At 53.7% G+C, this 27,751-nt stretch overlaps 1 protein-coding gene and 1 long non-coding RNA gene across 3 annotated transcripts in view; one reads left to right on the top strand and one right to left on the bottom strand.

Moving 5' to 3' along the window:
• The window catches only part of LOC142251170 (uncharacterized), a 179,207-nt gene that overhangs the window by 46,863 nt on the left and 104,593 nt on the right, over positions 1-27,751 (bottom strand). The gene's annotated exons all lie outside the window — the stretch shown is intronic.
• LRCH2 (leucine rich repeats and calponin homology domain containing 2) overlaps positions 1-27,751 on the top strand; it is a 191,016-nt gene that overhangs the window by 75,211 nt on the left and 88,054 nt on the right. For both annotated transcript variants that reach the window (XM_075323711.1, XM_075323710.1), the window contains exons 9-10: positions 18,617-18,711; positions 18,802-18,869. In XM_075323711.1, coding sequence (XP_075179826.1) covers positions 18,617-18,711; positions 18,802-18,869 — 163 coding nt within the window. The remainder of the gene's footprint in view (positions 1-18,616; positions 18,712-18,801; positions 18,870-27,751) is intronic.

Below are 27,751 nucleotides of genomic sequence, written 5' to 3'. Positions count from 1 at the left end.
GAAGGGTGGTGGAGTGCGTCGCAGAAACAGGGTCACCCTGAAGCAAGCTGGTGGCTGGGGAAAACAAATGTGCCCCCTATTACAAACAATGAATGTTCACCGCTAACCACACCCACAATCCCACCCACCTCTCACCTCCGAAGCTAGTGCCGAGAGGTGGGCGTGATTGTGGGCATCGAGAGCAGTGACTATATTTTCTTTAATAGCGGATAAACGTGATCGCACCAGCTTACTGTGGCAATAACGTGTGTCCGCTATTAAAGAAAATGAATATTCACTTTTCCCCACGCCAATAATCCTGGTAAATATTAATTTTGGCTTAGCTGGTAGCTGCTATCGATGTGTAACTGGGGGTGCATGGCATTGACATCATGCGTTACCCTGCTTACATGCCAAAGTCATGATTGCGAGAATACATACCAAGATTGGGGACTTTTTTTTTTTTTTTTTCTCCTCACCCTTTATTCTCTGCCCCTAACATCTAAGTGCAACTTGTAGTCCGGCACGTCTTACAGTATGAAAAATACGTTTGTTTATAAAATTTAAAACAAAAAAAGTTTGCAAAAAGTCTGCAAAAATCACCGGTTGCTCATTATTCACTTGAGTGCACTTCTTCTTTTCTTTATCGTTCCTTTGGGAGACCCAGACCATGGGTGTTTAGCTTCTGCCTCCAGAGGACACACAAAGTACTACACTTAAAAGTGTAGCTCCTCCCTCTGAGCTTATACACCCCCTGGTAGCCAGTCCTAGCCAGTTTATTGCTTTGTGTCAGGAGGCATACATCCACACATGCATTCTCATCTGATTTGTTTGACTTTTGGAAAGAGTTTGAAGAAAAGCGGGTCCATGTCTGGACTCCCGGCATGTCCCTTCTCACCCCACTGTGTCGGCGGTGTTGTTAAGGTTGATTTACAAGGCTGCAGCCTTACATGCCGCGCTCCTTTACCATCCCTTCTGGGCTCTGGCTTGAAGTGGGAGTCAGCACGGTCTCCATGCCTGGCAGGAGTCCGGTCTCCATCCACAGCCCCTTGAGGATTCTGTTGGACCGGAGCACTCATCCCCAGGGACATGGCCCTGCGTCTCAGCAGCTAAGTACCTGAGACGTTTATGTTGGGGGTCCCGGTTCTTTATTGTAAGGGGAGAGTATGCTGTATGTGATTGTTTTAACTTTTCCGGCGGGTTCTCTAGCTTTTGCCTGAGAACCGCGCCGATGGTGCCTGCTTGTCGGCCTCGCCGCTTAAATTTTAGGCCCCGGCTTTGCCGGAGGCCTAGTTTCATTTTCCTGCCCTCGCATGTCACTCATGCAGAGGGACAGGTTCGGCTCCTCCCGGCGGCCGTTCTACACAGGGGAGGGACACTCCCCACTGCTGGGGCGTCCCTCCTTCCCTGCAGGTCTCTACAGCCCTCCAGTTCCCGCTCTTTTATAGGAACGCCCCCTAGTCCCGCCCCCTCTCTTCGCTCCGGTTTCTCAGGCAGAGTTCACTCTGCTCTGGGACGTCCTGCATTCTGCATCTCTGCTGAGGTGCTGCGACTGGGGGACCGGGCTTCGGGATCTGGAGGGCACACAACACCGCGCTCAGCGGTCTGGTAAGCCTCAGCCGGTCTCCGGTTGTGGACCTCTGTATATCCTCCCTGGGGTTCATTCTCTGCAAAGCCCCCACTCCAGCAGCATGTCTCACACAAGGAGCAAGGCTCCAAAGCTTTATTCTGCATGCACTGCATGTAAGCGCCTGCTGCCTGAGCCGAGCACCTATCCACATTGTGATGTCTGCTCTAACTTGGCGGTGCCACAGCCTGGAGTCTCACCCCCAGTGGTCTCTCAGGCTGCTGCTGCACCTGTGATTGAACCCCCGGCCTGGGTAGAGTCCTTTTCTAGGTCCATATCCCAGTCATTTGCTGAGTCCATGGGGCTTTTGTCCAGGACTTTGATGAATATGCATCAGCCCCCCTCACAGGGTGCCTCTAATACTCTTGACAGAGAACTCCTATCCTCTGACCTCCGTCCATCGGAGCTCACGGAGGATTCATCATCTGATCCCAGACCCCGTCCTAAGAGAAGGCGCAGGGTTTCCTCCCCCTCCCCATCCCACGGCTCTGTCTCACGAGCTGACTCTCAAGATGAGGAAGATGCCCTCACTGGGGGCTCGGAGGCTATGTATCCCATCGATTTCTCTGAGGGTGACTCAGATCTTAGTGACTTGATTGCTTCCATTAATTCTGTGCTGGATCTCAATCCGCCAGTGTCAGAGGAGCAACTCTCTTTGGCAGAAAAGCACCGGTTTACCTCGCCTAAGAGAGTGAAGAGTGTGTTCTTTAACCACTCCAGTTTTCAGACCGCTGTGACCAAACCCAGAGCCTGTCCTGACAAACGCTTTCCAAAGCGTGGTTCTGATGACCGGTTTCCATTTCCACCTGAGGTGGTCAAGGAGTGGTCTCACTCTCCAAAGGTAGACCCTCCGGTGTCTAGGCTATCAGCCCGGACCGTTGTGTCGGTGGCTGACGGCTCCTCACTTAAGGATTCCACTGACTGTCAGATTGACCTTCTGGCCAAATCTGTGTATGAAGCTGCGGGGGCCGCGTTTTCCCCGATTTTTGCAGCAGTGTGGGCTCTCAAAGCCATCTCTGCCTCTCTAGAGGAGATGCATTCCCTCACCAAGGAATCTATGCCTGAGATGGTTACCTTAACTGCTCAGGCTTCAGCTTTTTCATCCTATGCCATGTCTGCCATGCTAGAGGCTGCTCACCGCACTGCGGTGGCTTCAGCTAATTCTCTTGTTATCCGCAGGATTTTGTGGCTTCGAGAGTGGAAGGCAGATGCTTCTTCCAAGAAGTTTCTTGCTGGGCTCCCTTTTGCTGGTTCACGGCTGTTTGGTGAACAGCTGGATGAAATCATTAAAGAAGCTACTGGCGGGAAGAGTACTTCCATGCCACAAACCAAGACCAGGAAACACGCCCAGGGTAGGAATCAATCGAGGTTTCGTTCCTTTCGTTCCTCCAACTGGTCATCCTCTAAGCCTTCCGCCTTGTCCGCTAACTCAGCCAAGGATCAGAAATCCAACTGGCGCCCAAAAGCGCGTACGCAGAAGACCGCAGGAGGTTCTGCCACTAAGGCAGCTTCCTCATGACTCTCGGCCCGCTCCAGCCACGTCCTTAGTCGGTGGCAGGCTCTCCCACTTTGGCGACGCTTGGTTAAAGCAAGTCTCCGATCAGTGGGTGAGAGACATCATATCTCACGGCTACAGGATAGAATTCTCTTCCAGCCCTCCAAACAGATTTTTTTTCTCAACTCCCCCCTGCCCCAAGGCCGCCGCCTTCTCGCAGGCCGTGGCGTCCTTGCAGGCAAACGGAGTGATTGTCCCAGTTCCCGCTCAGGAACGGTTCAGAGGTTTTTACTCAAATCTCTTCCTAGTTCCAAAAAAGGACGGTACCTTCCGGCCCATCCTGGATCTCAAGCTTCTCAACAAGCATGTCCGGGTGCGGCTTTTTCACATGGAGTCTCTGCGATCAGTCTTTGCGTCTATGACCCAAGGGGAGTTCCTGGCGTCCATCGACATCAGAGATGCCTATCTACATGTGCCAATCGCAGTGTCACATCAGCGTTGGTTACGTTTTGCGATAGGAGAGGATCATTTCCAATTCGTGGCTCTCCCCTTCGGGTTAGCCACGGCCCCTCGGGTATTCACCAAGGTCATGGCGGCAGTGATTGCGGTCCTGCACCTCCAGGGGTTAGCAGTGCTTCCTTATCTGGACGACCTTCTGGTCAAGGGTACATCCAGCGCAGACTGTCAGCGGAGTGTTTCGCTCACTCTCGCCACCCTAGCCCAAATCGGGTGGATTGTCAATCTTCCCAAATCCACTCTGACTCCGACCCAGAGTCTCACGTACCTAGGGATGCAGTTCGAGACTTTGCCGGCACTTGTGAAGTTGCCCTTAGACAAACAGCTGTCACTCCGGTTGGCGGTGCGCTCTCTCCTGAGGCCCCGCCGTTATACCCTCAGGCGTCTGATGCAGGTGCTGGGTCAAATGGTGGCCTCCATGGAGGCGGTTCCCTTTGCCCAGTTCCATCTGCGTCCTCTGCAGCTGGACATTCTCCGCTGTTGGGACAAGCGGCCTTCCTCCTTACAGAGGTTAGTGGCTCTGTCGCCACGGACCAGGAGCTCTCTTCAGTGGTGGCTTCGACCCCTCTCCCTGTCCCAAGGGCGCTCCTTCCTGACTCCGTCCTGGGTGATTCTCACCACGGATGCCAGCCTATCCGGCTGGGGAGCGGTACATCTCCACCACAGAGCACAGGGCACTTGGACTCCGTCCGAATCAGCCCTTTCAATCAATGTGCTGGAAACCAGAGCTGTGCTTCTAGCTCTGCTAGCCTTTCACCACCTGTTGGCGGGCAGGCACATTCAAGTCCAGTCAGACAACGCGACAGCGGTTGCCTACATCAATCACCAAGGCGGGACACGCAGCCGCCTGGCAATGTTGGAGGTCCAACGCATTCTTCAATGGGCGGAGGACTCCAAGTCCACCATATCCGCAGTCCACATCCCTGGCGTAGAAAACTGGGAGGCAGATTATCTCAGCCGTCAATCCGTGGACGGTGGCGAGTGGTCCCTGCACCCGGCAGTGTTTCAGTCAATCTGCCGCAAGTGGGGCACTCCGGACGTGGACCTAATGGCATCCCGTCACAACAGCAAGGTTCCGGTTTACGTGGCTCGCTCCCACGATCCTCAGGCCTTCGCCGCGGACGCTCTGGTTCAAGACTGGTCCCGGTTTCGTCTGTCCTACGTGTTTCCCCCTCTAGCTCTCTTGCCCAGAGTCCTGCGCAAGATCAGAATGGAGGGCCGTCGAGTCATCCTCATTGCACCGGACTGGCCCAGGCGAGCTTGGTATCCGGACCTGCTCCAACTGTCCGTGGAGATGCCGTGGCATCTTCCGGACCGTCCAGACCTGCTCTCGCAAGGTCCGTTTTTCCGCCCGAATTCTGCGGCTCTCAAATTGACGGCGTGGCTCTTGAGTCCTGGATTTTGACGGCTTCTGGTATTCCTCCTGAAGTCATCTCCACTATGACTCGGGCCCGTAAGTCTTCCTCCGTCAAGATCTATCACAGGACTTGGAAAATTTTCCTGTCCTGGTGTCGCTCTTCCGGCCATTCTCCTTGGCCATTCTCGTTGCCGACCCTTCTGTCTTTTTTACAGTCCGGTCTGCAGCTAGGACTGTCCCTCAACTCTCTCAAGGGACAAGTCTCAGCTCTATCAGTGCTGTTCCAGCGGCGTCTCGCCCGGCTGGCTCAGGTCCTCACCTTCATGCAAAGTGCGTCTCACATCATTCCGCCTTATCGGCGGCCCTTGGATCCCTGGGGCCTTAACTTGGTCCTCACGGTATTGCAGAAACCCCCTTTCGAGCCCCTTAGGGAGGTTTCTTTGTATCGTCTTTCTCAAAAGGTGGCCTTTCTAGTTGCCATAACTTCCCTCAGGAGAGTCTCTGATTTGGCTGCGCTCTCCTCGGAGTCACCTTTTTTGTTTTTTCACCAAGACAAGGTAGTTCTCCGTTCGACCCCGGACTTTCTTCCTAAGGTGGTCTCTCCCTTCCACCTTAACCAGGATATTTCCTTGCCTTCCTTCTGTCCGGCCCCTGTTCATCGCTTTGAGAAAGCGCTGCATACTCTAGATCTGGTGCGTGCGCTCCGGATCTATGTGTCTCGCACCGCTGCGCTTAGGCGGTGCAACTCTCTTTTTGTGCTAACCACAGGGCGGCGCAAGGGTCTCTCTGCTTCTAAGCCGACCTTGGCCCGTTGGATTAGATCGACCATTTCGGACGCCTACCAGAGTACTCAGGTGCCTCCCTGTTACGAGGGGGACCCGGGGAAGCGTGCCAAGATGGGAAATAGACTGCTTCCGCCGGTCAAGGTCCACTGTGCGGTGTAAGGGACCGCCGCTATGGTGGGTGAAGAGTGAGCGGGTTGCTGCTAGCGATCGTCTGGAATGTCACAGACGATCTATGTACACCGATCTGCCCTAACCCGTGAGGGTTGTATGGCACAGATCTCACGGCTCGGTGTACCTGTTGCACGGGGAAGCACAGAGGTGCCCACGCACGTGTGCCAGTGGAAGTCACGAGAATATGGCACGAGGGTAGCACAGAGGTGCCCACGCACGTGTGCTTTCAATAACCTGGTGAGTCCAATGGAGACTTGAGGAGCTCACCTGGGACAGGAACACGGCCTGTTGACGGGGGTACTGCCGGAGCAGCAAGGCAGGAACACGGCCTGCAAACGAGGTACTGCCGGAGCAGCAAGGGCCAAGCCCACAAGAGACAGTAATGCCTGAGCAGTGGCGTGGCAGCACGCTGCCAGACATCCAAACATAGAAGGACGGTCGCGCGCCGCCATGATGGCAGGGGGAGCTTTTAAGGAGGTGCAGCTCCACCCGAGGGCGGGCGCGAGGCGGAGATGACGGACTTGACCCAATCAGGGTCCACGACGTCCCAGCCTGGCCAGTCAGGATTCACCACGTCACCAGCCTTGTCATCAAGCCGTGTGACGTCAGTGAGCGAATCAGGACCCACCACGCATTGCACATGCTCACCCTCCTGCCTCTGGGAAATAGAGGCGGGATCCTCGGTCTCACAATGTGGAGAGATAACGGGAATCTCACTGCTTCCCTGAGCAGTAAACCTCTGCACATTGCGCAGCCTCGCAGACCTTCGGGGCCGCTGAGCAGGAGAGTCTGCGGCAGGCCAGGAATGGGAGACCGCTTCACTCCTTGTAACAGGAGAACCACTAGGTGTCACCCTTCTGCTGCCTCTCTGAGAAGGTATCTCCTGCACACTGCGCAGTCTGGCAGACCTTCGGCGCTGCTGAGCAGGAGTGCTCGTGGCAGGCAAGGAATGGGAGACCGCCTCAGTCCTTGCCTCCGGAGAGCCACGAGATGTAACACTCCCCCGCCGGGGATCAAAGCACACTCGACCAGAGCTGTCGGTGCCTCTTGGGCTTTTAGGCACTAGGCTACGGCTCAACAAGTCTGACAGGCTGCCACTTGGACTAGCCTGCATACCTTTTCAAAGCACTACCAAGTGCATGCTCATGCTTCGGCAGATGCGAGCTTGGGCAGACGCATCCTTCAGGCGGCTGTCGCCCACTTGTGAAGTTAGGCTCCGCCTACTTCTTAGTTTTTTCTGTTTATTCCCACCCAGGGACAGCTTTGGAACGTCCCATGGTCTGGGTCTCCCAAAGGAACGTTAAAGAAAAAGAGAATTTTGTTACTTACCGTAAATTCTTTTTCTTATAGTTCCGTATTGGGAGACCCAGCTCCTCCCTGTTGCCTGTTGGCAATTTTCTTGTTCCTTGTGTTATCACCGGCTGTTGTCGTGGACAGAGTCTCCGGTTGTTCCGGTTCTTACTCGGTTCTACTTGTGGGTGGCTATTCTCCTTCATCTTTTGCACTAAACTGGCTAGGACTGGCTACCAGGGGGTGTATAAGCTCAGAGGGAGGAGCTACACTTTTAAGTGTAGTACTTTGTGTGTCCTCCGGAGGCAGAAGCTAAACACCCATGGTCTGGGTCTCCCAATACGGAACTATAAGACAAAGAATTTACGGTAAGTAACAAAATTCTTTTTTTCTTTGTCGCTCCATTGGGAGACCCAGACAATTGGGTGTATAGCTTCTGCCTCCGGAGGCCACACAAAGTATTACACTTCAAAAAGTGTAACCCCTCCCCTCTGCCTATACACCCTCTGCCTATACACCCTCCCGTGGATCACGGGCTCCTCAGTTTTATGCTTTGTGTGGAAGGAGGCACACATCCACTCATGCATTCTCATATTAGTTATGTCGGTTGGAAGAAAAGAGGGCCCCCACAGGGCCCCCGGCATGTTCCCTTCTCACCCCACTACGTCGGCGGTGTTGTTAAGGTTGAGGTACCCATTGCGGGTACAAAGGCCGGAGCCTCATGCCGTCTCCTTCACCATCCCTTAGCGGCTCTGGGAGAAGTGGGATCCTGAGCGGTCATCCATTTACTGGGACCGTGCTCCCTCCGCAGCCCCTGTGGGAATCTGCCGGACCGGAGTCTATTCAACCTCAGGGACCGGGCCCTGCAACTCAAAGGTACTCTGTGTCCCCATTGGGGACTGTGCAGGGACTGTGCAGGGAGCGCACCTTCTGCCCGGACGCTGCGGCAGCTGCTGAATTGAGAAGGCCGGCGGACTTCCGCGCCGACCGTGCCTGCTTGTCGGGCGCGGTCTCAAATCCTGCATGTTTCCTCCCCCCTCACTGATCACTGTGGGGACCCCAGATTCCCGCACTTTCCTGGCGCCGCCCACGGCTCCACTCCTCCCCTGAGAGCTCCGGCAGCCATTTTTTGGCATTCTGCCGGTGGAGGATTCTCAGTGAACAGCTCTGCAGCTCCGGGGGACCTAAGGCAGGGAATCTGGAGGACACACACTCCGCTTGTTAGCGGTCGGTAAGCCACACCGGTCACCCGGTGCTGGTCCCCCTAGGGTGCCGGAATAGATACGTATTTATATATATTTTTCTGTTCGGTTGGGCTGTATACCCTTTTCTTTATCGTTACTTATGGGAGACCCAAACCATGGGTGTATAGCTTCTGCCTCCGGAGGACACACAAAGTACTACACTCAAACGTGTAGCTCCTCCCTCCGGGCTATATACACCCCCTGGATGACAATCTAACCAGTTCAATGCTTTGTGTTCAGGAGGTCACACACACATGCATTCTCTGATTTTTTTCATTTTTACTGGGTCCCGGCTGTTTGGTGAACAACTGGACGAAATAATTAAGGAAGCTACTGGCGGGAAGAGTACTTCCTTGCCACAAACTAAAACCAGGAAACCTGTCCAGGGCAGGAACCAATCGAGGTTTCGTTCCTTTCGTTCCTCTAACTGGTCATCCTCTAAGCCCTCGACCTCGTCCACTACCGCAGCCAAGGATCGTAAACCCAACTGGCACGCGAAGCCTCGTCCTCAAAAGACCGGAGGAGCCGCTGCCACTAAGGCAGCCTCCTCTTGACTATCTGGCTGCGCCAGCAACGTCCTTGGTCGGTGGCAGGCTCTCCCACTTTGGCGACGTGTGGTTTCAACACGTCTCCGATCAGTGGGTGCGAGATATCATCTCCCACGGCTACAGGATAGAATTTTCTTCCAGCCCGCCAAACAGATTTTTTCTGTCTACCCCCCCCCTGCTCCAAAGCCGCCGCCTTCTCTCAGGCCGTGGCATCCCTGCAGGCCAACGGCGTAATTGTTCCGGTTCCCGCCCGGGAACGGTTCAGCGGTTTCTACTCAAACCTCTTTCTAGTCCCCAAGAAGGACGGTTCCTGGATCTCAAGCTTCTCAACAAGCATGTTCAGGTGCGGCACTTTCGCATGGAATCTCTGAGATCGGTCATTGCCTCAATGACCCAAGGAGATTTTCTGGCATCCATCGACATCAGAGATGCCTATCTGCATGTGCCTATTGCGGTTTCACACCAGCGTTGGCTACGCTTTGCAATCGGAGAGGAACATTTCCAATTCGTGGCTCTCCCCTTCGGCTTAGCCACGGCCCCTCGAGTATTCACCAAGGTCATGGCAGCAGTGGTTGCGGTTCTGCACCTCCAGGGGTTGGCAGTGATTCCTTACCTGTACGACCTTCTAGTCAAGGCCTCATCCAGTGCAGACTGCCAGCGGAGTGTCTCACTCACTCTCGCCACGCTCGTTCAGTTCGGGTGGCTTGTCAACCTGCCCAAGTCCACTCTGACCCCGACCCAGGTGCTTCTTTACCTAGGGATGCAATTCGAGACTCTGCCGGCACTTGTCAAGTTGCCCTTAGTCAAACAGCAGTCCCTTCGTCTGGCGGTGCGCTCTCTGCTGAGGCACCGCCGTCATTCCATCAGACACCTCATGCAGGTGCTAGGTCAGATGGTGGCGTCAATGGAAGCGGTTCCCTTTGCCCAGTTCCATCTGCGTCCCCTGCAGCTGGACATTCTCCGCTGTTGGGACAAGCGGATCTCTTCCTTGCACAGGCTGGTGGCTCTGTCGTCACAGACCAGGAGCTCCCTTCAGTGGTGGCTTCGGCCCCTCTCTCTGTCTCAGGGACGTTCCTTCCTGACTCCGTCCTGGGTGATCCTCACCACGGATGCCAGCCTCTCCGGTTGGGGAGCAGTATTTCTCAATCACCGAGCACAGGGCACTTGGACTCCGTCCGAATCAGCCCTCTCGATCAATGTGCTGGAGATCAGAGCTGTGTTTCTAGCTCTCCTAGCCTTTCACCACCTGTTGGCGGGCAGGCACATTCGAGTTCAGTCGGACAACGCGACAGCGGTTGCCTACATCAATCACCAGGGCGGGACTCACAGCCGTCTGGCGATGTTGGAGGTTCAACGAATCCTCCAGTGGACGGAGGACTCCAAGTCCACCATATCTGCAGTCCACATCCCAGGCGTGGAAAACTGGGAGGCCGATTATCTCAGCCGTCAAACCGTGGACAGCGGCGAGTGGGCCCTGCATCCGTCAGTGTTCAGATCAATCTGCCGCAAGTGGGGCACTCTGGAAGTGGATCTAATGGCATCCCGGCACAACAACAAGGTTCCGGTTTACATGGCTCGCTCCCACGATCCTCAGGCCTTCGCAGCGGACGCACTGGTTCAAGATTGGTCTCAGTTCCGTCTGGCCTATGTGTTTCCCCCTCTAGCTCTCTTGCCCAGGGTTCTGCGCAAGATCGGAATGGAGGGCCGTCGAGTCATAATCATTGCTCCGGACTGGCCCAGGCGAGCTTGGTACCCAGACCTGCTCCGTCTGTCCGTAGGGGTGCCGTGGCACCTCCCGGACCGCCCAGACCTTCTCTCACAAGGTCCGTTTTTCCGCCAGAATTCTGCGGCTCTCAGATTGACGGCGTGGCTCTTGAGTCCTGGATCCTGACGGCTTCAGGCATTCCCTCTGAGGTCATCTCCACTATGACTCAGGCTCGAAGTCTTCCTCGGCCAAGATTTACCACAGGACTTGGAGGATTTTCCTGTCCTGGTGTCGCTCTTCCGACCATGCTCCTTGGCCGTTCTCCTTGCCGACCATCCTGTCTTTTCTACAGTCCGGTCTACAGCTAGGACTGTCCCTCAATTCCCTCAAGGGACAGGTGTCGGCTCTGTCGGTATTGTTCCAGCGGCGTATCGCCCGACTGGCTCAGGTGCGCACCTTCATGCAGGGCGCATCTCACATCATTCCTCCTTACCGGCGGCCCTTGGATCCCTGGGACCTTAATCTGGTCCTCACGGCCTTACAGAAACCCCCCTTTGAGCCTCTCAGGGAGGTTCCTTTGTTTAGACTTTCACAGAAAGTTGTTTTTCTAGTAGCCATAACCTCTCTCAGGAGAGTTTCTGATTTGGCTGCGCTCTCTTCGGAATCCCCCTTTTTGGTGTTTCACCAAGACAAGGTGGTTCTTCGTCCGACTCCGGACTTTCTCCCTAAGGTGGTGTCTCCTTTCCACCTTAACCAGGACATTTCATTGCCTTCTCTTTGTCCGGCCCCTGTGCATCTCTTTGAGAAGGCGTTGCATTCCTTAGATTTGGTGCGGGCGCTCCGAATCCGTGTCACGCACCGCCGTTTTTAGGCGGTGCACCTCACTTTTTGTGCTAACCACTGGTCAGCGCAAGGGTCTCGCTTCTTCTAAACCGACCCTAGCTCGTTGGATCAGGTCGGCTATCACCGATGCCTACCAGTGTTCTCAGGTGCCTCCTCCGCCAGGGATTAAGGCGCACTCAACCAGAGCTGTCGGTGCCTTCTGGGCTTTCAGGCACCAGGCTACGGCTCAGCAGGTTTGTCAGGCTGCCACGTGGTCCAGTCTGCACACTTTTTCGAAGCACTACCAAGTGCATGCTCATGCTTCGGCAGATGCGAGCTTGGGCAGATGCATTCTTCAGGCGGCTGTCGCCCATTTGTGAAGTTAGGTTTTGCCTACTTCTCAGTTTGGTTTATTTCCCACCCATGGACTGCTTTGGAACGTCCCATGGTTTGGGTCTCCCATAAGGAACGATAAAGAAAAAGAGAATTTTGTTTACTTACCGTAAATTCTTTTTCTTATAGTTCCGACATGGGAGACCCAGCACCCTCCCTGTTGCCTGTTGACAGTTTTTTGTTCCGTGTGTTTCACCGGCTGTTGTTAGTAGTCAGAGTTCCGGTCTTTCCGAGTTTTACTCTATCTCTACTTATGGGTGGATGTCCTCCTTCAGCTTTTGCACTGAACTGGTTAGATTGTCATCCAGGGGGTGTATATAGCCCGGAGGGAGGAGCTACACGTTTGAGTGTAGTACTTTGTGTGTCCTCCGGAGGCAGAAGCTATACACCCATGGTTTGGGTCTCCCATGTCGGAACTATAAGAAAAAGAATTTACGGTAAGTAAACAAAATTCTCTTTTTTTGCCCATATACCCTCAGTGATCATTCTCCTAGGAGACAACAGCATGTCGTCCACAAGGAGCAAAGCTGTTAAGGCACAGGGTTTTTTTGCGGCCTGTACCTCTTGTGGGGCTATGTTACCTGCGGGTTCCACCTACCCTCACTGTGAACAATGCTCGACCCCTGTTTCGCTTGCTCAGCCGGAGCCTCGGTAACTAGTGGGCCCCTCGGCTCATGTAGACCCCCCTGCTCCCCCTGTCCAGGCGGCAGGGACAGAGTTTGCCTCTTTTGCTGAGAAACTCTCTGAGTCACTCTCACAATCCATGGCTCAGTCTATGGACAAATGGTCTGCCAAGCTGCTTGAAGCTTTGCAGTCCAGACCGGTCCTTACACAGGCCCCGGCCCCTGTTGGATCGACGCCTCCAGGCCCCTCTCGGTCCGCGCCGCAGTGCGCTCCCAGGTTGGGCCCTAGGTCTCACGAGGAGGACTCCTGCCCGGACCACAGTCCTAGACAGGCTAAGCGGGCTCGCTGGGAATCTTCCCCGACTTCTTCACGCTGCTCGGGTTCCCAGCTTGAGGACTCTCTGGAGGACGAGGCGGACGTCGCAGCTCAGGGCTCTGACCCTGACGTCGCCCTTAACCTTGATACACCTGAAGGGGACGCCTTAGTGAATGATCTTATCTCGTCCATCAACCAGGTGTTGGATCTCTCTCCCCCGCCTCCTACTGTAGAGGAGTCGGCGTCTCAGCAGGAGAAACACCAGTTTCGGTTCCCCAAACGTACACGTAGTGCGTTTTTCGATCACTCTAACTTCAGAGATGCTGTCCAGAAGCCCAGAGCGGTTCCGGACAAGCGCTTTACTAAGCGTCTCACTGACACGCGTTACCCCTTCCCCTCTGTTGTCGTTAAGGGTTGGGCTCAATGTCCCAAGGTGGATCCTCCAGTCTCTAGATTGGCGGCTAGATCTGTGGTATCGGTTGTAGATGGCTCATCGCTAAAGGATGCCACTGACAGGCAGATAGAGCTCCTGGTGAAGTCCATCTATGAGGCCACGGGCGCGTCTTTTACCCCGGCCTTTGCAGCCGTGTGGGCACTCCAAGCTATCGCAGCTTGTCTTGCTGAGATTAATGCTGTCACACGTAATTTTGCTCCGCAAGTTGCGTCTTTGACTTCTCAAGCGTCAGCTTTTTCTTCCTACGCCATGAACGCAGTCCTAGACTCTGCTAGCCGTACAGCGGTGGCATCCGCTAACTCTGTGGCAGTCGGCAGGGCCATGTGGCTGCGCGAATGGAAGGCAGACTCTGCCTCCAAGAGGTTCTTAACCGGTTTGCCGTTTTCTGGCGACCGCTTGTTTGGCGAATGATTGGATGAGATTATTAAAGAATCCAAGGGAAAGGACTCCTCCTTACCCCAATCCAAACCTAAGAGACCTCAGCAACGGAAAATACAATCGAGGTTTCAGTCCTTTCGTCCCTCCGCCAAGCCCCAATCCTCTTCGTCCAGCAGGCCGGAGAAAGGCCAGAGGAACTCCTATGCGTGGCGGTCCAAGTCACGCCCCCAAAAGGCCGCAGGAGGCACTGCCTCCAAGGCGGCCTCCTCATGACTCTCGGCATCCCCTAGCCGCATCCTCGGTCGGTGGCAGGCTCTCCCGCTTTGGCGACGCCTGGTGGCCACATGTTCAAGGCCGATGGGTGAGAGACATTCTGTCTCACGGTTACAGGATAGAGTTCAGCTCTCGTCCTGCGGCTTGTTTCTTCAGAACCTCTCCGCCCCCCGCTCAGGCCGACGCACTTTTTCAGGCAGTGGATGCTCTGAAGACAGAAGGAGTTGTGATCCCCGTTCCCCTTCAGGAACGTGGTCGCGGCTTTTACTCCAACTTGTTCGTGGTGCCAAAAAGGACGGATCATTCCGTCCCGTTCTGGACCTCAAGCTACTCAACAGACATGTGAGCACCAGACGGTTTTGGATGGAATCTCTCCGCTCGGTCATCGCCTCGATTTCACAAGGAGACTTCCTAGCATCGATCGACATCAAGGATGCTTATCTCCACGTGCCGATCGCACCCGAACATCAACGCTTCTTGCGTTTCGCCATCGGGGACGAACACCTTCAGTTCGTGGCATTGCCTTTCGGCCTGGCGACAGCCCCACGGGTTTTCACCAAAGTCATGGCATCCGTTGTGGCGGTCCTACACTCTCAGGGCCACTCGGTGATTTCCTACCTACGATCTCCTAGTCAGGGCCCCTTCTCGGGTGGCGTGTCAACACAGCCTTACCGTCGCTCTGGCGACTCTCCAGCAGTTCGGGTGGATCATCAACTTCCCGAAATCCAAGTTGACACCGACCCAATCACTGACTTACCTCGGGATGGAGTTTCATACACAGTCAGCGGTAGTCAAGCTACCGCAGGACAAACAGCTCTCTCTGCAGGCAGGTGTGCAATCACTTCTTCGGAGTCAGTCACACCCCTTAAGGCGCCTCATGCACTTCCTGGGGAAGATGGTGGCAGCGATGGAGGAAGTGCCGTTCGCGCAATTCCATCTGCGGCCACTCCAATGGGACATTCTACGCAAATGGGACAGGAGGTCGGCTTCCCTCGACAGGAACGTCTTTCCCTTGCAACCAAGACGTCACTTCAGTGGTGGCTCCTTCCCAACTCTCTATCGCAGGGAAAATCCTTCCTACCCCCAACCTGGGCTGTGGTCACCACGGACGCGAGCCTGTCAGGGTGGGGAGCGGTTTTTCTCCACCACAGGGCTCAGGGAACCTGGACTCCGATAGTCATCCCTTCAGATCAATATTCTGGAGATAAGGGCAGTGTATCTAGCCCTATTGGCTTTCCATCGGTGGCTGGAGGGCAGGCAGATCCGTATCCAGTCGGACAACGCCACTGCCGTCGCATACATCAACCACCAAGGCGGCACTCGCAGTCGTCAAGCCTTCCAGGAAGTCTGGCGGATTCTGCAGTGGGTGGAAGCCACAGCCTCCACCATCTCCGCAGTTCACATCCCGGGCGTAGAAAACTGGGAAGCAGATTTTCTCAGTCGTCAGGGCATGGATGCGGGGGAATGGTCTCTGCACCCAGAAGTGTTTCGAGAGATCTGTCGCCGCTGGGGAACGCCGGACGTCGATCTCATGGCGTCACGGCACAACAACAAAGTCCCGGCATTCATGGCACGGTCTCAGGATCACAGAGCTCTGGCGGCGGACGCGTTAGTTCAGGATTGGTCGCAGTTTCGACTGCCTTATGTGTTTCCTCCTCTGGCGATGCTGCCCAGAGTCTTACGCAAGATCAGGTCCGACTGCCGTCGCGCCATTCTCGTCGCTCCAGACTGGCCGAGGCGGTCGTGGTACCCGGATCTGTGGCATCTCACGGTGGGTCAACCGTGGGCGCTTCCAGACCGCCCAGACTTGCTGTCACAAGGGCCATTTTTCCATCTGAATTCTGTGGCCCTCAACCTGACTGTGTGGCCATTGAGTCCTGGCTCCTAGCGTCTTCAGGGTTATCTCAGGATGTCATTGCCACCATGAGACAGGCCAGGAAGCCAACGTCCGCCAAGATCTATTACAGGTCTTGGCAAATCTTCTTATCCTGGTGCTCTGATAATGGTTTTCCTCCATGGCCGTTTGCCTTACCCACTTTTCTTTCATTCCTTCAATCCGGAATGGACAAGGGTTTGTCACTCGGCTCTCTCAAGGGCCAAGTATCGGCGCTCTCCGTATTTTTTCAAAAGCGCCTAGCCAGGCTTCCGCAGGTCCGCACGTTCTGCACAGTCCTGCAGGGAGTTTGCCACATAGTCCCACCTTACAAGCATCCGCTGGAACCCTGGGACCTTAACAGGGTGCTAACGGCTCTTCAGAAACCACCTTTCGAGCCGCTGCGGGATGTCTCTTTATCACGTCTTTCACAGAAGGTGGCCTTTCTAGTGGCAGTTACATCACTCCGGAGAGTGTCTGAGCTTGCAGCGCTGTCATGCAAAGCCCCCTTCCTGGTGTTTCACCAGGATAAGGTGGTTCTGCGTCCGGTCCCGGATTTTCTCCCTAAGGTGGTATCTCCTTTTCATCTCAATCAGGATATCTCCTTGCCTTCATTTTGCCCTAATCCAATTCACCAATGTGAAAAGAATTTGCACTCTTTGGATCTGGTGAGAGCACTCCGACTCTACGTGTCTCACACGACGCCCCTGCGTCGTTCAGATGCCCTCTTTGTCCTTGTCGCTGGCCAGCGTAAGGGTTCGCAGGCTTCCAAGTCAACCTTGGCTCGGCGGATCAAGGAACCGATTCTCGAAGCCTACCGTTCTTCTGGGCTTCCGCTTCCTTCAGGGCTGAAAGCCCATTCTACCAGAGCCGTGGGTGCGTCCTGGGCATTGCGGCACCGGGCTACGGCTCAGCAGGTGTGTCAGGCAGCTACGTGGTCTAGTCTGCACACTTTCACGAAACACTATCAAGTGCATACCTATGCTTCGGCAGACGCCAGTCTAGGTAGGCGAGTCCTTCAGGCGGCGGTTGCCCACCTGTAAGAGGGGGCCGTTTCGGCTCTTTTTATTGAGGTATTCTTTTACCCACCCAGGGACTGCTTTTGGACGTCCCAATTGTCTGGGTCTCCCAATGGAGCGACAAAGAAGAAGGGAATTTTGTTTACTTACCGTAAATTCCTTTTCTTCTAGCTCCTATTGGGAGACCCAGCACCCGCCCCTGTGCCCTTTGGGCTAGTTGTTCTTTTGTGTACACATGTTGTTCATGTTGAATTGTTCTTTTGGTTCATGGTTTACAGTTCTCCGAACATCCTTCGGATTGAATTTACCCTAGACCAATTTATAAGTTTCCTCCTTCCTGCTTTTGCACCAAAACTGAGGAGCCCGTGATCCACGGGAGGGTGTATAGGCAGAGGGGAGGGGTTACACTTTTTAAAGTGTAATACTTTGTGTGGCCTCCGGAGGCAGAAGCTATACACCCAATTGTCTGGGTCTCCCAATAGGAGCTAGAAGAAAAGGAATTTACGGTAAGTAAACAAAATTCCCTTCTTTTTTTCTTTTTTTTCTTTTTTTCTTCATTAAAAAAAACAAAACCCCAGCCCATGTAGACCTTTTTTTTTTAATATTAATATACCGTATTTTTCGGACTATAAGGCGCACCCTGGTTTTAGAGAAGGAAAATAGGAAAATTTTAAGTAAAAAAAATGTGGTCATGACACACTATTATGGGGTGAGAATCTGCTGCTGACACTGTTGTGGGGGTAATGTCCCCGAACTCTCTACTAAGGTACCCCATCCTGGTAATGATCCTCCTGCCTTGTATATGATCCCCATCCTTGTATATGATCCCCATCCTTGTATATATGTCCCTCATCCTGCGGTATACATGTCCCTCACCCTGCGGTATACCCCCATCCTGCGGTATACCCCCGTCCTGCTATATGGCCTGTATCCTGTGGCACACAAAAAATAAAGGTTTATGCTCCCCTTTCCTCACTCCAGCAGCATCGCTCATCTTCCGGTCTGCCAGCAGTAGCGCCGCTGACCTGTGTGGAGCCCCTGCAGCATCGCGATGTCCTCCTGTCTGCCGGCCGCTGAGCTCTGTGGAGAGCGGTGCGCACAGAGATTTAAGTCATCGCTGTGTGCAAGGCTCCACACACATCAGCGGGCCGGCAGACAGGAGGACATTGCGATGCTGCAGGTATTGGTGGGCGGTGAGTATACTTATTCACTACTCCCCACGCTGCTGATACACTGGGTGTAGTGACTATAGCCGCACATGATCACTCCAAGCTGTAGTTGCCAGGGGTGATCACGTGGGCCGGCTGCTAATTATGTGCGCATTCCCCGCCCATCATCCCGCCCACCTGCCAGTGCCGGCTTCAGCGCTGAGAGATGACAGGTGGGATGATGGGCGCGCATATGAAATGAGCGGGCCCACGTGGTCACGGTAGGCACTGCTACCGATGACCCGCTCCACCGCAGCACCCTCATTCCCTACAGCCCTACATTCAGACTATAACACGCACCCCCCCCTTTCCGCCAACATTGGGGGGGGGGGTGCGTCTTACAGTCCGATAAATATGGTATTTAGTTATATTTCATAGGTCTTCTGGTGTCACATTAAACACAAATAAATACATAAACAACCTTGAGGGAAGAGTCTTCTATTAGGGAGGTGCTTGAAATAGTTTTTGTTGTCATTGTGAAACTGATTTTTAATATTTATTTCTTTTATTTTTTTATGGTATACCTTCCTAATAATGCAGGTCACGATCAGGAGATTTATGACTATGACCCCAGCGCTGAGGACACAGATCACAGCGACGTTCAGCTCACAGGGCCCTTTGTTTCTTATATTAAGGTAGTTGTTGCACCCATGTGAATTGCACGAGTCGCCATCTTTTTCTAGTGTCTTGTAGTTCTGAGGTCTGTGTCTCCCCATTTATTTAAGGAAAGAGGGAAACTAAATGATAAATCTGAGAAAGTGGAAGAAAATGAAGAATGGGAAGAAGAACAAAGGTATTTCTGATTTGTTTCTGGAATTATGTGATTTCAGGTATGTCCACCCCAATACATGGCCATGACTATCGTGCTATGTTATAGTAGATCTCTCTGGTCTCCTCTCTGACACCTGATAAGGAATTGAGGAGGAGATGATGATCTCAAGGATATTTGATATTCTTTGTTTTTATGTAGTAAAACCCTAAAAATATGAAAGCAAATTGGCTCAAATGCGTTAATTATTTTAAGATGAAAATACCATTTTACTTGTCGCTCCTTACATGTCTCCTTGAGAAGGCGCCATTACTTCTTTTTGACTTGGTGAATTGTGGGTAGCTCAGGATCGTGGCGTGCGATCACACATGATAGTGCCACGTTAATTTTTATAGCCATAGTTGTGGCAAATGTGCTTACAAGCACAACTAAAGTGTGATGAGCAAAATATTCTGAAAGAAACTGCAGCCTGTCTCTATGCCAAGGGTGGTAATCACATTTGGGGAGTCCCACCAGTGTGTAAGTACTAATGGAAAGTCTTAGTACTAGTGAGAAGAGAAAATCTGCTGTGATCATGACCAGTTGTAATATTGCAAAGTTTTTGGGGGGGGTTTCTGCCCCCACCCCCACCCCAAAAAAAACCCAAAAAACAACAAAACTTTGCAATGAAGTGGAGTGAAAAAGTGAGAATGGAGTGAAAAAATGAAACCCAAGTAGTTGCAGTGTTACTCATTTATTCTATAATAAACTTGCTGCCTTTTCTCTCTCACCTTATTAGGGGACACAGGGCCCTAAGTTTTTGCTGTGTCCCCCAATGAAGGCTCAGAGAAAAAGATTTTACGGTGAGTACACAAAAATCTTCTTTTAATGTTCATTTCTTTGTCGCTCCGTTGGGAGACCCAGACAATTGGGTGTATAGCTTATGCCTCCGGAGGTCACACAAAGCATTACACTTAAAAGTGTAAACCCCTCCCCTCTGCCTATACACCCTCCCGTGCATCACGGGCTCCTCAGTTTTATTGCTTTGAGCCTTCCAGGAAGTTCGGCGGATTCTGCTGTGGGTGGAAGCCACAGCTTCCACCATCTCCGCAGTACACATCCCGGGCGTGGAAAACTGGGAAGCGGACTTTCTCAGTCGCCAGGGCATGGACGCAGGGGAATGGTCTCTTCACCCGGACGTGTTTCAAGAGATCTGTTGCCGCTGGGGGAAGCCGGACGTCGACCTAATGGCGTCCCGGCACAACAACAAGGTCCCGGCATTCATGGCACGGTCTCAAGATCACAGAGCTCTGGCGGCAGACGCCTTAGTTCAGGATTGGTCGCAGTTTCAACTGCCTTATGTCTTTCCTCCTCTGGCACTGCTGCCCAGAGTGTTACGCAAGATCAGGTCCGACTGCCGCCGCGCCCTCCTCGTCGCCCCAGACTGGCCAAGGAGGTCGTGGTACCCGGATCTGTGGCATCTCACGGTGGGTCAACCGTGGGCACTACCAGAGCGACCAGACTTGCTGTCTCAAGGGCCATTTTTCCATCTGAATTCTGTGGCCCTCAACCTGACTGTGTGGCCATTGAGTCCTGGATCCTAGCGTCTTCAGGGTTATCTCAAGAGGTCATTGCCACTATGAGACAGGCCAGGAAACCGTCAGCCAAGATCTACCACAGGACGTGGAGGATCTTCTTATCCTGGTGCTCTGATCAGGGTTTTATTCCATGGCCATTTGCCTTGCCCACTTTTCTGTCTTTCCTTCAATCCGGAATGGAAAAGGGGCTGTCTCTCGGCTCTCTTAAGGGACAAGTCTCGGCGCTCTCTGTATTTTTTCAAAAGCGTCTAGCAAGGCTTCCGCAAGTACGCACGTTCCTGCAGGGGGTTTGCCACATAGTCCCCCCTTACAAGCGCCCGCTAGAACCCTGGGATCTGAACAGGGTGCTAATGGCTTTTCAGAAACCACCTTTCGAGCCAATGAGAGATATTTCTCTTTCTCGCCTCTCGCAGAAGGTGGTCTTCCTAGTGGCAGTCACATCACTTCGCAGAGTGTCTGAGCTAGCTGCACTGTCATGCAAAGCTCCCTTCCTGGTGTTTCACCAGGACAAGGTGGTTCTGCGTCCGGTTCCGGAATTTCTCCCGAAGGTGGTATCCCCTTTTCATCTCAATCAGGATATCTCCTTACCTTCTTTTTGTCCTCATCCAGTTCACCAATGTGAAAAGGATTTGCACTTATTAGATCTTGTGAGAGCACTCCGGCTCTACATTTCTCGTACGGCGCCCCTGCGCCGCTCGGATGCGCTCTTTGTCCTTGTCGCTGGCCAGCGTAAAGGGTCGCAGGCTTCCAAGTCAACCTTGGCTCGGTGGATCAAGGAACCAATTCTTGAAGCCTACCGTTCTTCTGGCCTTCCGGTTCCTTCAGGACTGAAAGCCCATTCTACCAGAGCCGTGGGTGCGTCCTGGGCATTGCGGCACCAGGCTACGGCTCAGCAGGTGTGTCAGGCGGCTACCTGGTCGAGTCTGCACACTTTCACGAAGCACTATCGGGTGCATACCTACGCTTCGGCAGATGCCAGCTTAGGTAGGCGAGTCCTCCAGGCGGCGGTTGCCCACCTGTAGGAAGGGGCCGTCTTTCGGCTCTATTACCGGGGTATTCTTTACCCACCCAGGGACTGCTTTTGGACGTCCCAATTGTCTGGGTCTCCCAATGGAGCGACAAAGAAGGGAATTTTGTTTACTTACCGTAAATTCCTTTTCTTCTAGCTCCAATTGGGAGACCCAGCACCCGCCCCTGTTCCCTTCGGGCTGTAGTTCTTTTGTGTACACATGTTGTTCATGTTGAATTGTTCTTGGTTCATGGTTTAAGTTCTCCGAACATCCTTCGGATTGAATTTACCTTAGACCAATTTATAAGTTTCCTCCTTCCTGCTTTGGCACCAAAACTGAGGAGCCCGTGATGCACGGGAGGGTGTATAGGCAGAGGGGAGGGGTTTTTTAAGTGTAATGCTTTGTGTGACCTCCGGAGGCATAAGCTATACACCCAATTGTCTGGGTCTCCCAATTGGAGCTAGAAGAAAAGGAATTTACGGTAAGTAAACAAAATTCCCTTCTTTACTTATATAGCACCCTCGTATTCCATAGCGCATCACAGCCATCATCACTGTCCCCATTGGGGCTCAGTCTAAATTCACGATCAGTCAGTCTTTGGAGTGTGGGAGGAAACCCGAACAGATTCGGGGAGAACATAAAACTCCTTGCAGATGTTGTCCTTGGTGGAATTTGAACACAGGACCCCAGAGCTGCAAAGCCTATATATCATATATATTTCTTTTTTTTTTTCTCTCCCCTCCTACTGCTTTAAAAGCCTTATGGCTTATGTTATTTTTTATGTTTTGGCCCTATGTTATTTTTATGTCGACTTTGTGTTTTGAGGGCTTGATTTTTAAGGGACGAGTTTGTTTTTTGAATAGCACCATTCATTTCACTGTAAAATATGCTGAGAAACAGGAAATGGCTGAAAAACCTCAATTCCTCAATTGTTTTCTGGGTTTTGTTCATCCAGCATTCAGTATGAACAGAAGAATGACTCTATTCTCCAAACTTTATACAATTTTTATTTCTTTATCGTTCCTTTGGGAGACCCAGACCATGGGTGTTTAGCTTCTGCCTCCGGAGGACACAAAGTACTACACTTAAAAGTGTAGCTCCTCCCTCTGAACTTATACACCCCCTGGTGAGCAGACCCAGCCAGTTTATCGCTTTGTGTCCAGGAGGCATACATCCACACATGCATTCTCATATGATTTTTTTCCTTTTGGAATGAGTTTGAAGAACTGCGGGTCCACGTCTGGACCCCCGGCATGTCCCTTCTCACCCCACTGTGTCGGCGGGGTTGTAAGGTTGATTTCCTAGGCTGGAGCCTTACATGCCGTGCTCCTTCACCATCCCTCCTGGGCTCTGGCTTGAAGTGGGAGCCAGCACGGTCTCCATGCCTGGCAGGAGACCGGTCTCCATCCGCAGCCCTTCAGGACCCTGCTGGACCGGAGCGCTCATCCCCAGGGACATGGCCCTGCGTCTCAGCAGCTACGTACCTGAGGCGCTTATATTTGGGGGTCCCTGTGCTGTATTGTTTGGGGAGAGTGTGTTTGCTGTATTTACTGACATTTCCGGCGGGTTCTCTAGCTATCGCCCGAGAACCGCGCCGATGGTGCCTGCGCGTCGGCCTCGCCGCTCAAATTTAGGCCCCGGCTTCGCCGGAGGCCTAGTTTCGTTTCTCTGCCCTCACATGTCACTCATGCAGAGGGACAGCGCGGCTCCTGCCGGCGGCCGTTCTGCACAAGGGAGGGACACTCCCCACTGTGTGAGTGTCTCCTCCCCTGTAGGTCTCTATGGCCCTCCAGATCCCGCTCTTCATGCTAGTCCCGCCCCCTCTCTTCGCTCCGGCGGCCATTTTCTCAGCGTTCACTCAGTGCTGGTCTCTGCATCCCTGTTGAGGTGCTGTGTGTGGGGGTCCGGGCTTCGGGATCTGGAGGGCACACAACACCGCTCTGTACAGCACAGCGGTCTGGTAAGCCACAACCGGTTCTGGTTGTGGACCTCTGTGTATACTCTCTGGGGTTCATTCTCTGGCAGAGCCCCCACTTCAGCAGCATGTCTCACACGAGGAGCAAGGCTCCAAAGCTTTACTCTGTATGCGCTGCATGTAAGCTCCTGTTGCCTGAGCCGAGCACCTATCCACATTGTGATGCCTGCTCTACCTTGGCGGTGCCACAGCCTGGAGTCTCACCCCCAGTGGTCTCTCAGGCTGCCCCTGCTCCTGTGGCTGAACCCCCGGCTTGGGTGGAATCCTTTTCTAGGTCTATCTCCCAGTCTTTTGCTGAGTCCATGGGACTTCTGTCCAGGACTTTGCTGAATCTGCATCAGCCCCCCTCACAGGGTGCCTCTGCTACTAGGTCTCTCTCAGGACCGGAGCTCACAGAGGATTCATCATCAGGTCCCAGACCTCGTCCTCCTGAGAAGAGACGTAGGGTTCCCTCTCCCTCCTCCTCCCGCGGCTCTGATTCAAGAGCGGACTCGCAGGATGAGGAGGATGCCTTTACAGGGGGTTCGGAGGCTAACTCCATGTACCCCATTGATCTGTCCGAAAGTGACTCAGATTTTAGTGACTTGATTGCTTCCATTAACTCTGTACTGGATCTCAATCCGCCAGTATCAGAGGAGCAACCCTCTCTGGCAGAAAAGCACCAGTTTACCTCGCCTAAGAGAGTAAAGAGTGTGTTCTTTAACCACTCCAGTTTTCAGGCCGCTGTGTCCAAGCCCAGGGCCTGTCCTGACAAACGCTTCCCAAAGCGTGGTTCTGATGACCGTTTTCCCTTTCCACCTGAGGTGGTCAAGGAGTGGGCTCAGTCCCCAAAGGTAGACCCCCCGGTGTCTAGGCTCTCAGCCCGGACCGTTGTGTCGGTGGCTGATGGCACCTCCCTTAAGGATTCCACTGACCGTCAGATTGATCTTCTGGCCAAATCCGTATATGAAGAGGCGGGGGCCTCCTTTTCCCCGACCTTTGCAGCAGTGTGGGCTCTCAAAGCCATCTCTGCTTCTCTGGAATCAGTCGAGGTTTCGCTCCTTTCGTTCCTCCAACTGGTCGTCCTCTAAGCCCTCGGCCTCGTCCACTAACTCAGCCAAGGACCAGAAATCCAACTGGCGCCCAAAAGCGCGTCCACAGAAGACCGCAGGAGGTGCTGCCACTAAGGCAGCCTCCTTGTGACTATCTGCCCGCCCCAGCAACGTCCTTGGTCGGTGGCAGGCTCTCCCACTTTGGCGACTATCTGCCCGCCCCAGCAACGTCCTTGGTCGGTGGCAGGCTCTCCCACTTTGGCGACGCTTGGTTTCAACACGTCTCCGATCAGTGGGTGAGAGATATCATCTCCCATGGCTACAGGATATAGAATTCTCTTCCAGACTGCCAGACAGATTTTTTCTCTCAACCCCCCCCCCCTTCCCCCTGCTCCAAGGCCGCTGCCTTCTCACAGGCCGTGGCATCCTTGCAGGCCAACGGAGTAATTGTACCAGTTCCCGCCCGGGAACAGTTCAGAGGTTTCTACTCAAATCTCTTCCTAGTCCCCAAAAAGGACGGTACATTCCGACCCATCCTGGATCTCAAGCTTCTCAACAAGCATGTTCAGGTGCGGCACTTTCACATGGAGTCTCAGCGATCAGTCATTGCCTCAATGACCCAAGGGGATTTCCTGGCGTCCATCAACATCAGAGATGCCTATCTGCATGTGTCAATTGCAGTTTCACACCAGCGTTGGCTACGTTTTGCAATCGGAGAAGATCATTTCCAATTTGTGGCTCTCCCCTTCGGGTTGGCCACAGCCCCTCGGGTATTCACCAAGGTCATGGCAGCAGTGATTGCGGTTCTGCACCTACAGGGGTTGGCAGTGATTCCTTACCTGGACGACCTTCTAGTCAAGGCTTCATCCAGCGCAGACTGTCAGCGGAGTGTCTCGCTCACTCTCGCCACTCTAGCCCAATTCGGGTGGCTGGTCAATCTGCCCAAATCCACTCTGACTCCGACCCAGAGTCTCACGTACCTAGGGATGCAGTTCGAGACTTTGCCGGCACTTGTGAAGTTGCCCTTAGTCAAACAGCAGTCCCTCCAACTGGCAGTGCGCTCTCTGCTGAGGCCCCGCCGTTCTTCCCTCAGGCGTCTGATGCAGGTGCTGGGTCAAATGGTGGCGTCAATGGAAGCTGTCCCATTTGCCCAGTTCCATCTGCGCCCCCTGCAGCTGGACATTCTCTGCTGTTGGGACAAGCGGCCTTCCTCCTTACACAGGTTAGTGGCTCTGTCGCCACAGACCAGGAGCTCTCTGCAGTGGTGGCTTCGGCCCCTCTCTCTGTCCCAGGGGCGCTCCTTCCTGGCCCCGTCCTGGGTGATCCTCACCACGGATGCCAGTCTATCCGGCTGGGGAGCGGTATGTCTCCACCACAGAGCGCAGGGCACTTGGACTCCGTCCGAATCAGCCCTTTCAATCAGTGTGCTGGAAACCAGAGCTGTCCTTCTAGCTCTCCTAGCTTTTCACCACCTGTTGGCGGGCAGGCACATTCGAGTCCAGTCAGACAACGCGACAGCGGTTGCCTACATCAATCACCAAGGCGGGACACGCAGCCGCCTGGCAATGTTGGAGGTACAACGCATCCTTCAATGGGTGGAGGACTCGGGTCCACCATATCCGCAGTCCACATACCAGGCGTGGAAAACTGGGAAGCAGATTATCTCAGCCGTCAAACCGTGGACAGTGGCGAGTGGTCCCTGCACCCGGCAGTGTTTCAGTCAATCTGCCGCAAATGGGGCACTCCGGACGTGGACCTAATGGCGTCCCGTCACAACAACAAAGTTCCTGTTTACGTGGCTCGCTCCCACGATCCTCAGGCATTCGCCGCGGACGCTCTGGTTCAAGACTGGTCCCAGTTTCGTCTGTCCTACGTGTTTCCCCCTCTAGCGCTCTTGCCCAGAGTCCTGCGCAAGATCAGAATGAAGGGCCGTCGAGTCATCCTCATTGCACCGGACTGGCCCAGGCGAGCTTGGTGTCCAGACCTGCTCCATCTGTCCGTAGAGATGCCGTGGCATCTCCCGGACCGTCCAGACCTTCTCTCGCAAGGTCCGTTTTTCCGCCCGAATTCTGCGGCTCTCAAATTGACGGCGTGGCTCTTGAGTCCTGGATTTTGACGGCTTCTGGTATTCCTCCTGAAGTCATCTCCACTATGACTCGGGCCCGTAAGTCTTCCTCCGCTAAGATCTATCACAGGACTTGGAGAATTTTCCTGTCCTGGTGTCGCTCTACCGACCATCCTCCTTGGCCTTTCTCCTTGCCGACCCTTCTGTCTTTTCTACAGTCCGGTCTGCAGCTAGGGCTGTGTCTCAACTCTCTCAAGGGACAAGTCTCAGCTCTGTCAGTCCTGTTCCAGCGACGTCTCGCTCGGCTGGCTCAGGTCCGCACCTTCATGCAGGGCGCGTCTCACATCATTCCGCCCTACCGGCGGCCCTTGGATCCATGGGACCTTAATTTGGTTCTCACGGTTTTGCAGAAACCCCCCTTTGAGCCTCTTAGGGAGGTTTCCTTGTATCGTCTTTCACAGAAAGTGGCCTTTCTGGTGGCCATAACTTCCCTCAGGAGAGTCTCTGATTTGGCTGCGCTCTCTTCGGAGTCACCTTTTTTGGTTTTTCATCAAGACAAGGTGGTTCTCCGTCCGACTCCGGACTTTCTTCCTAAGGTGGTCTCTCCTTTCCACCTTAACCAGGACATTACCCTACCTTCCTTTTGTCCGGCTCCTGTTCATCGCTTTGGAAAAGCGCTGCATACTTTGGATCTGGTGCGTGCTCTCCGGATCTATGTGTCTCGCACCGCTGCACTTAGGCGGTGCGCTTCTCTTTTTGTGCTGACCACAGGTCGGCGCAAGGGCCTCTCTGCTTCTAAGCCGACCTTAGCCCGTTGGATTAGATCGACCATTTCGGACGCCTACCAGAGTTCTCAGGTGCCTCCCCCGCCGGGGATCAAGGCACATTCGACCAGAGCTGTCGGTACCTCTTGGGCTTTTAGGCACCAGGCTACGGCTCAACAAGTCTGTCAGGCTGCCACTTGGACTAGCCTGCATACCTTTTCAAAGCACTACCAAGTGCATGCTCATGCTTCGGCAGATGCGAGCTTGGGCAGACGCATCCTTCAGGCGGCTGTCGCCCATTTGTGAAGTTAGGTTCTGCCTACTTCTTAGTTTATACTGTTTCTTCCCACCCAGGGACTGCTTTGGAGCGTCCCATGGTCTGGGTCTCCCAAAGGAACGATAAAGAAAAAGAGAATTTTGTTTACTTATTCTTTTTCTTATAGTTCCGTATTGGGAGACCCAGCTCCCTCCCTGTTGCCTGTTA

This window comes from Anomaloglossus baeobatrachus, chromosome 9 (assembly GCF_048569485.1).
Source record: "Anomaloglossus baeobatrachus isolate aAnoBae1 chromosome 9, aAnoBae1.hap1, whole genome shotgun sequence".
In the NCBI taxonomy this organism is placed as follows: Eukaryota; Metazoa; Chordata; class Amphibia; order Anura; family Aromobatidae; genus Anomaloglossus; species Anomaloglossus baeobatrachus.
The sequence above is the reverse complement of the archived record's forward strand: the minus strand, read 5'-3'. Positions and strand labels throughout refer to the sequence as shown.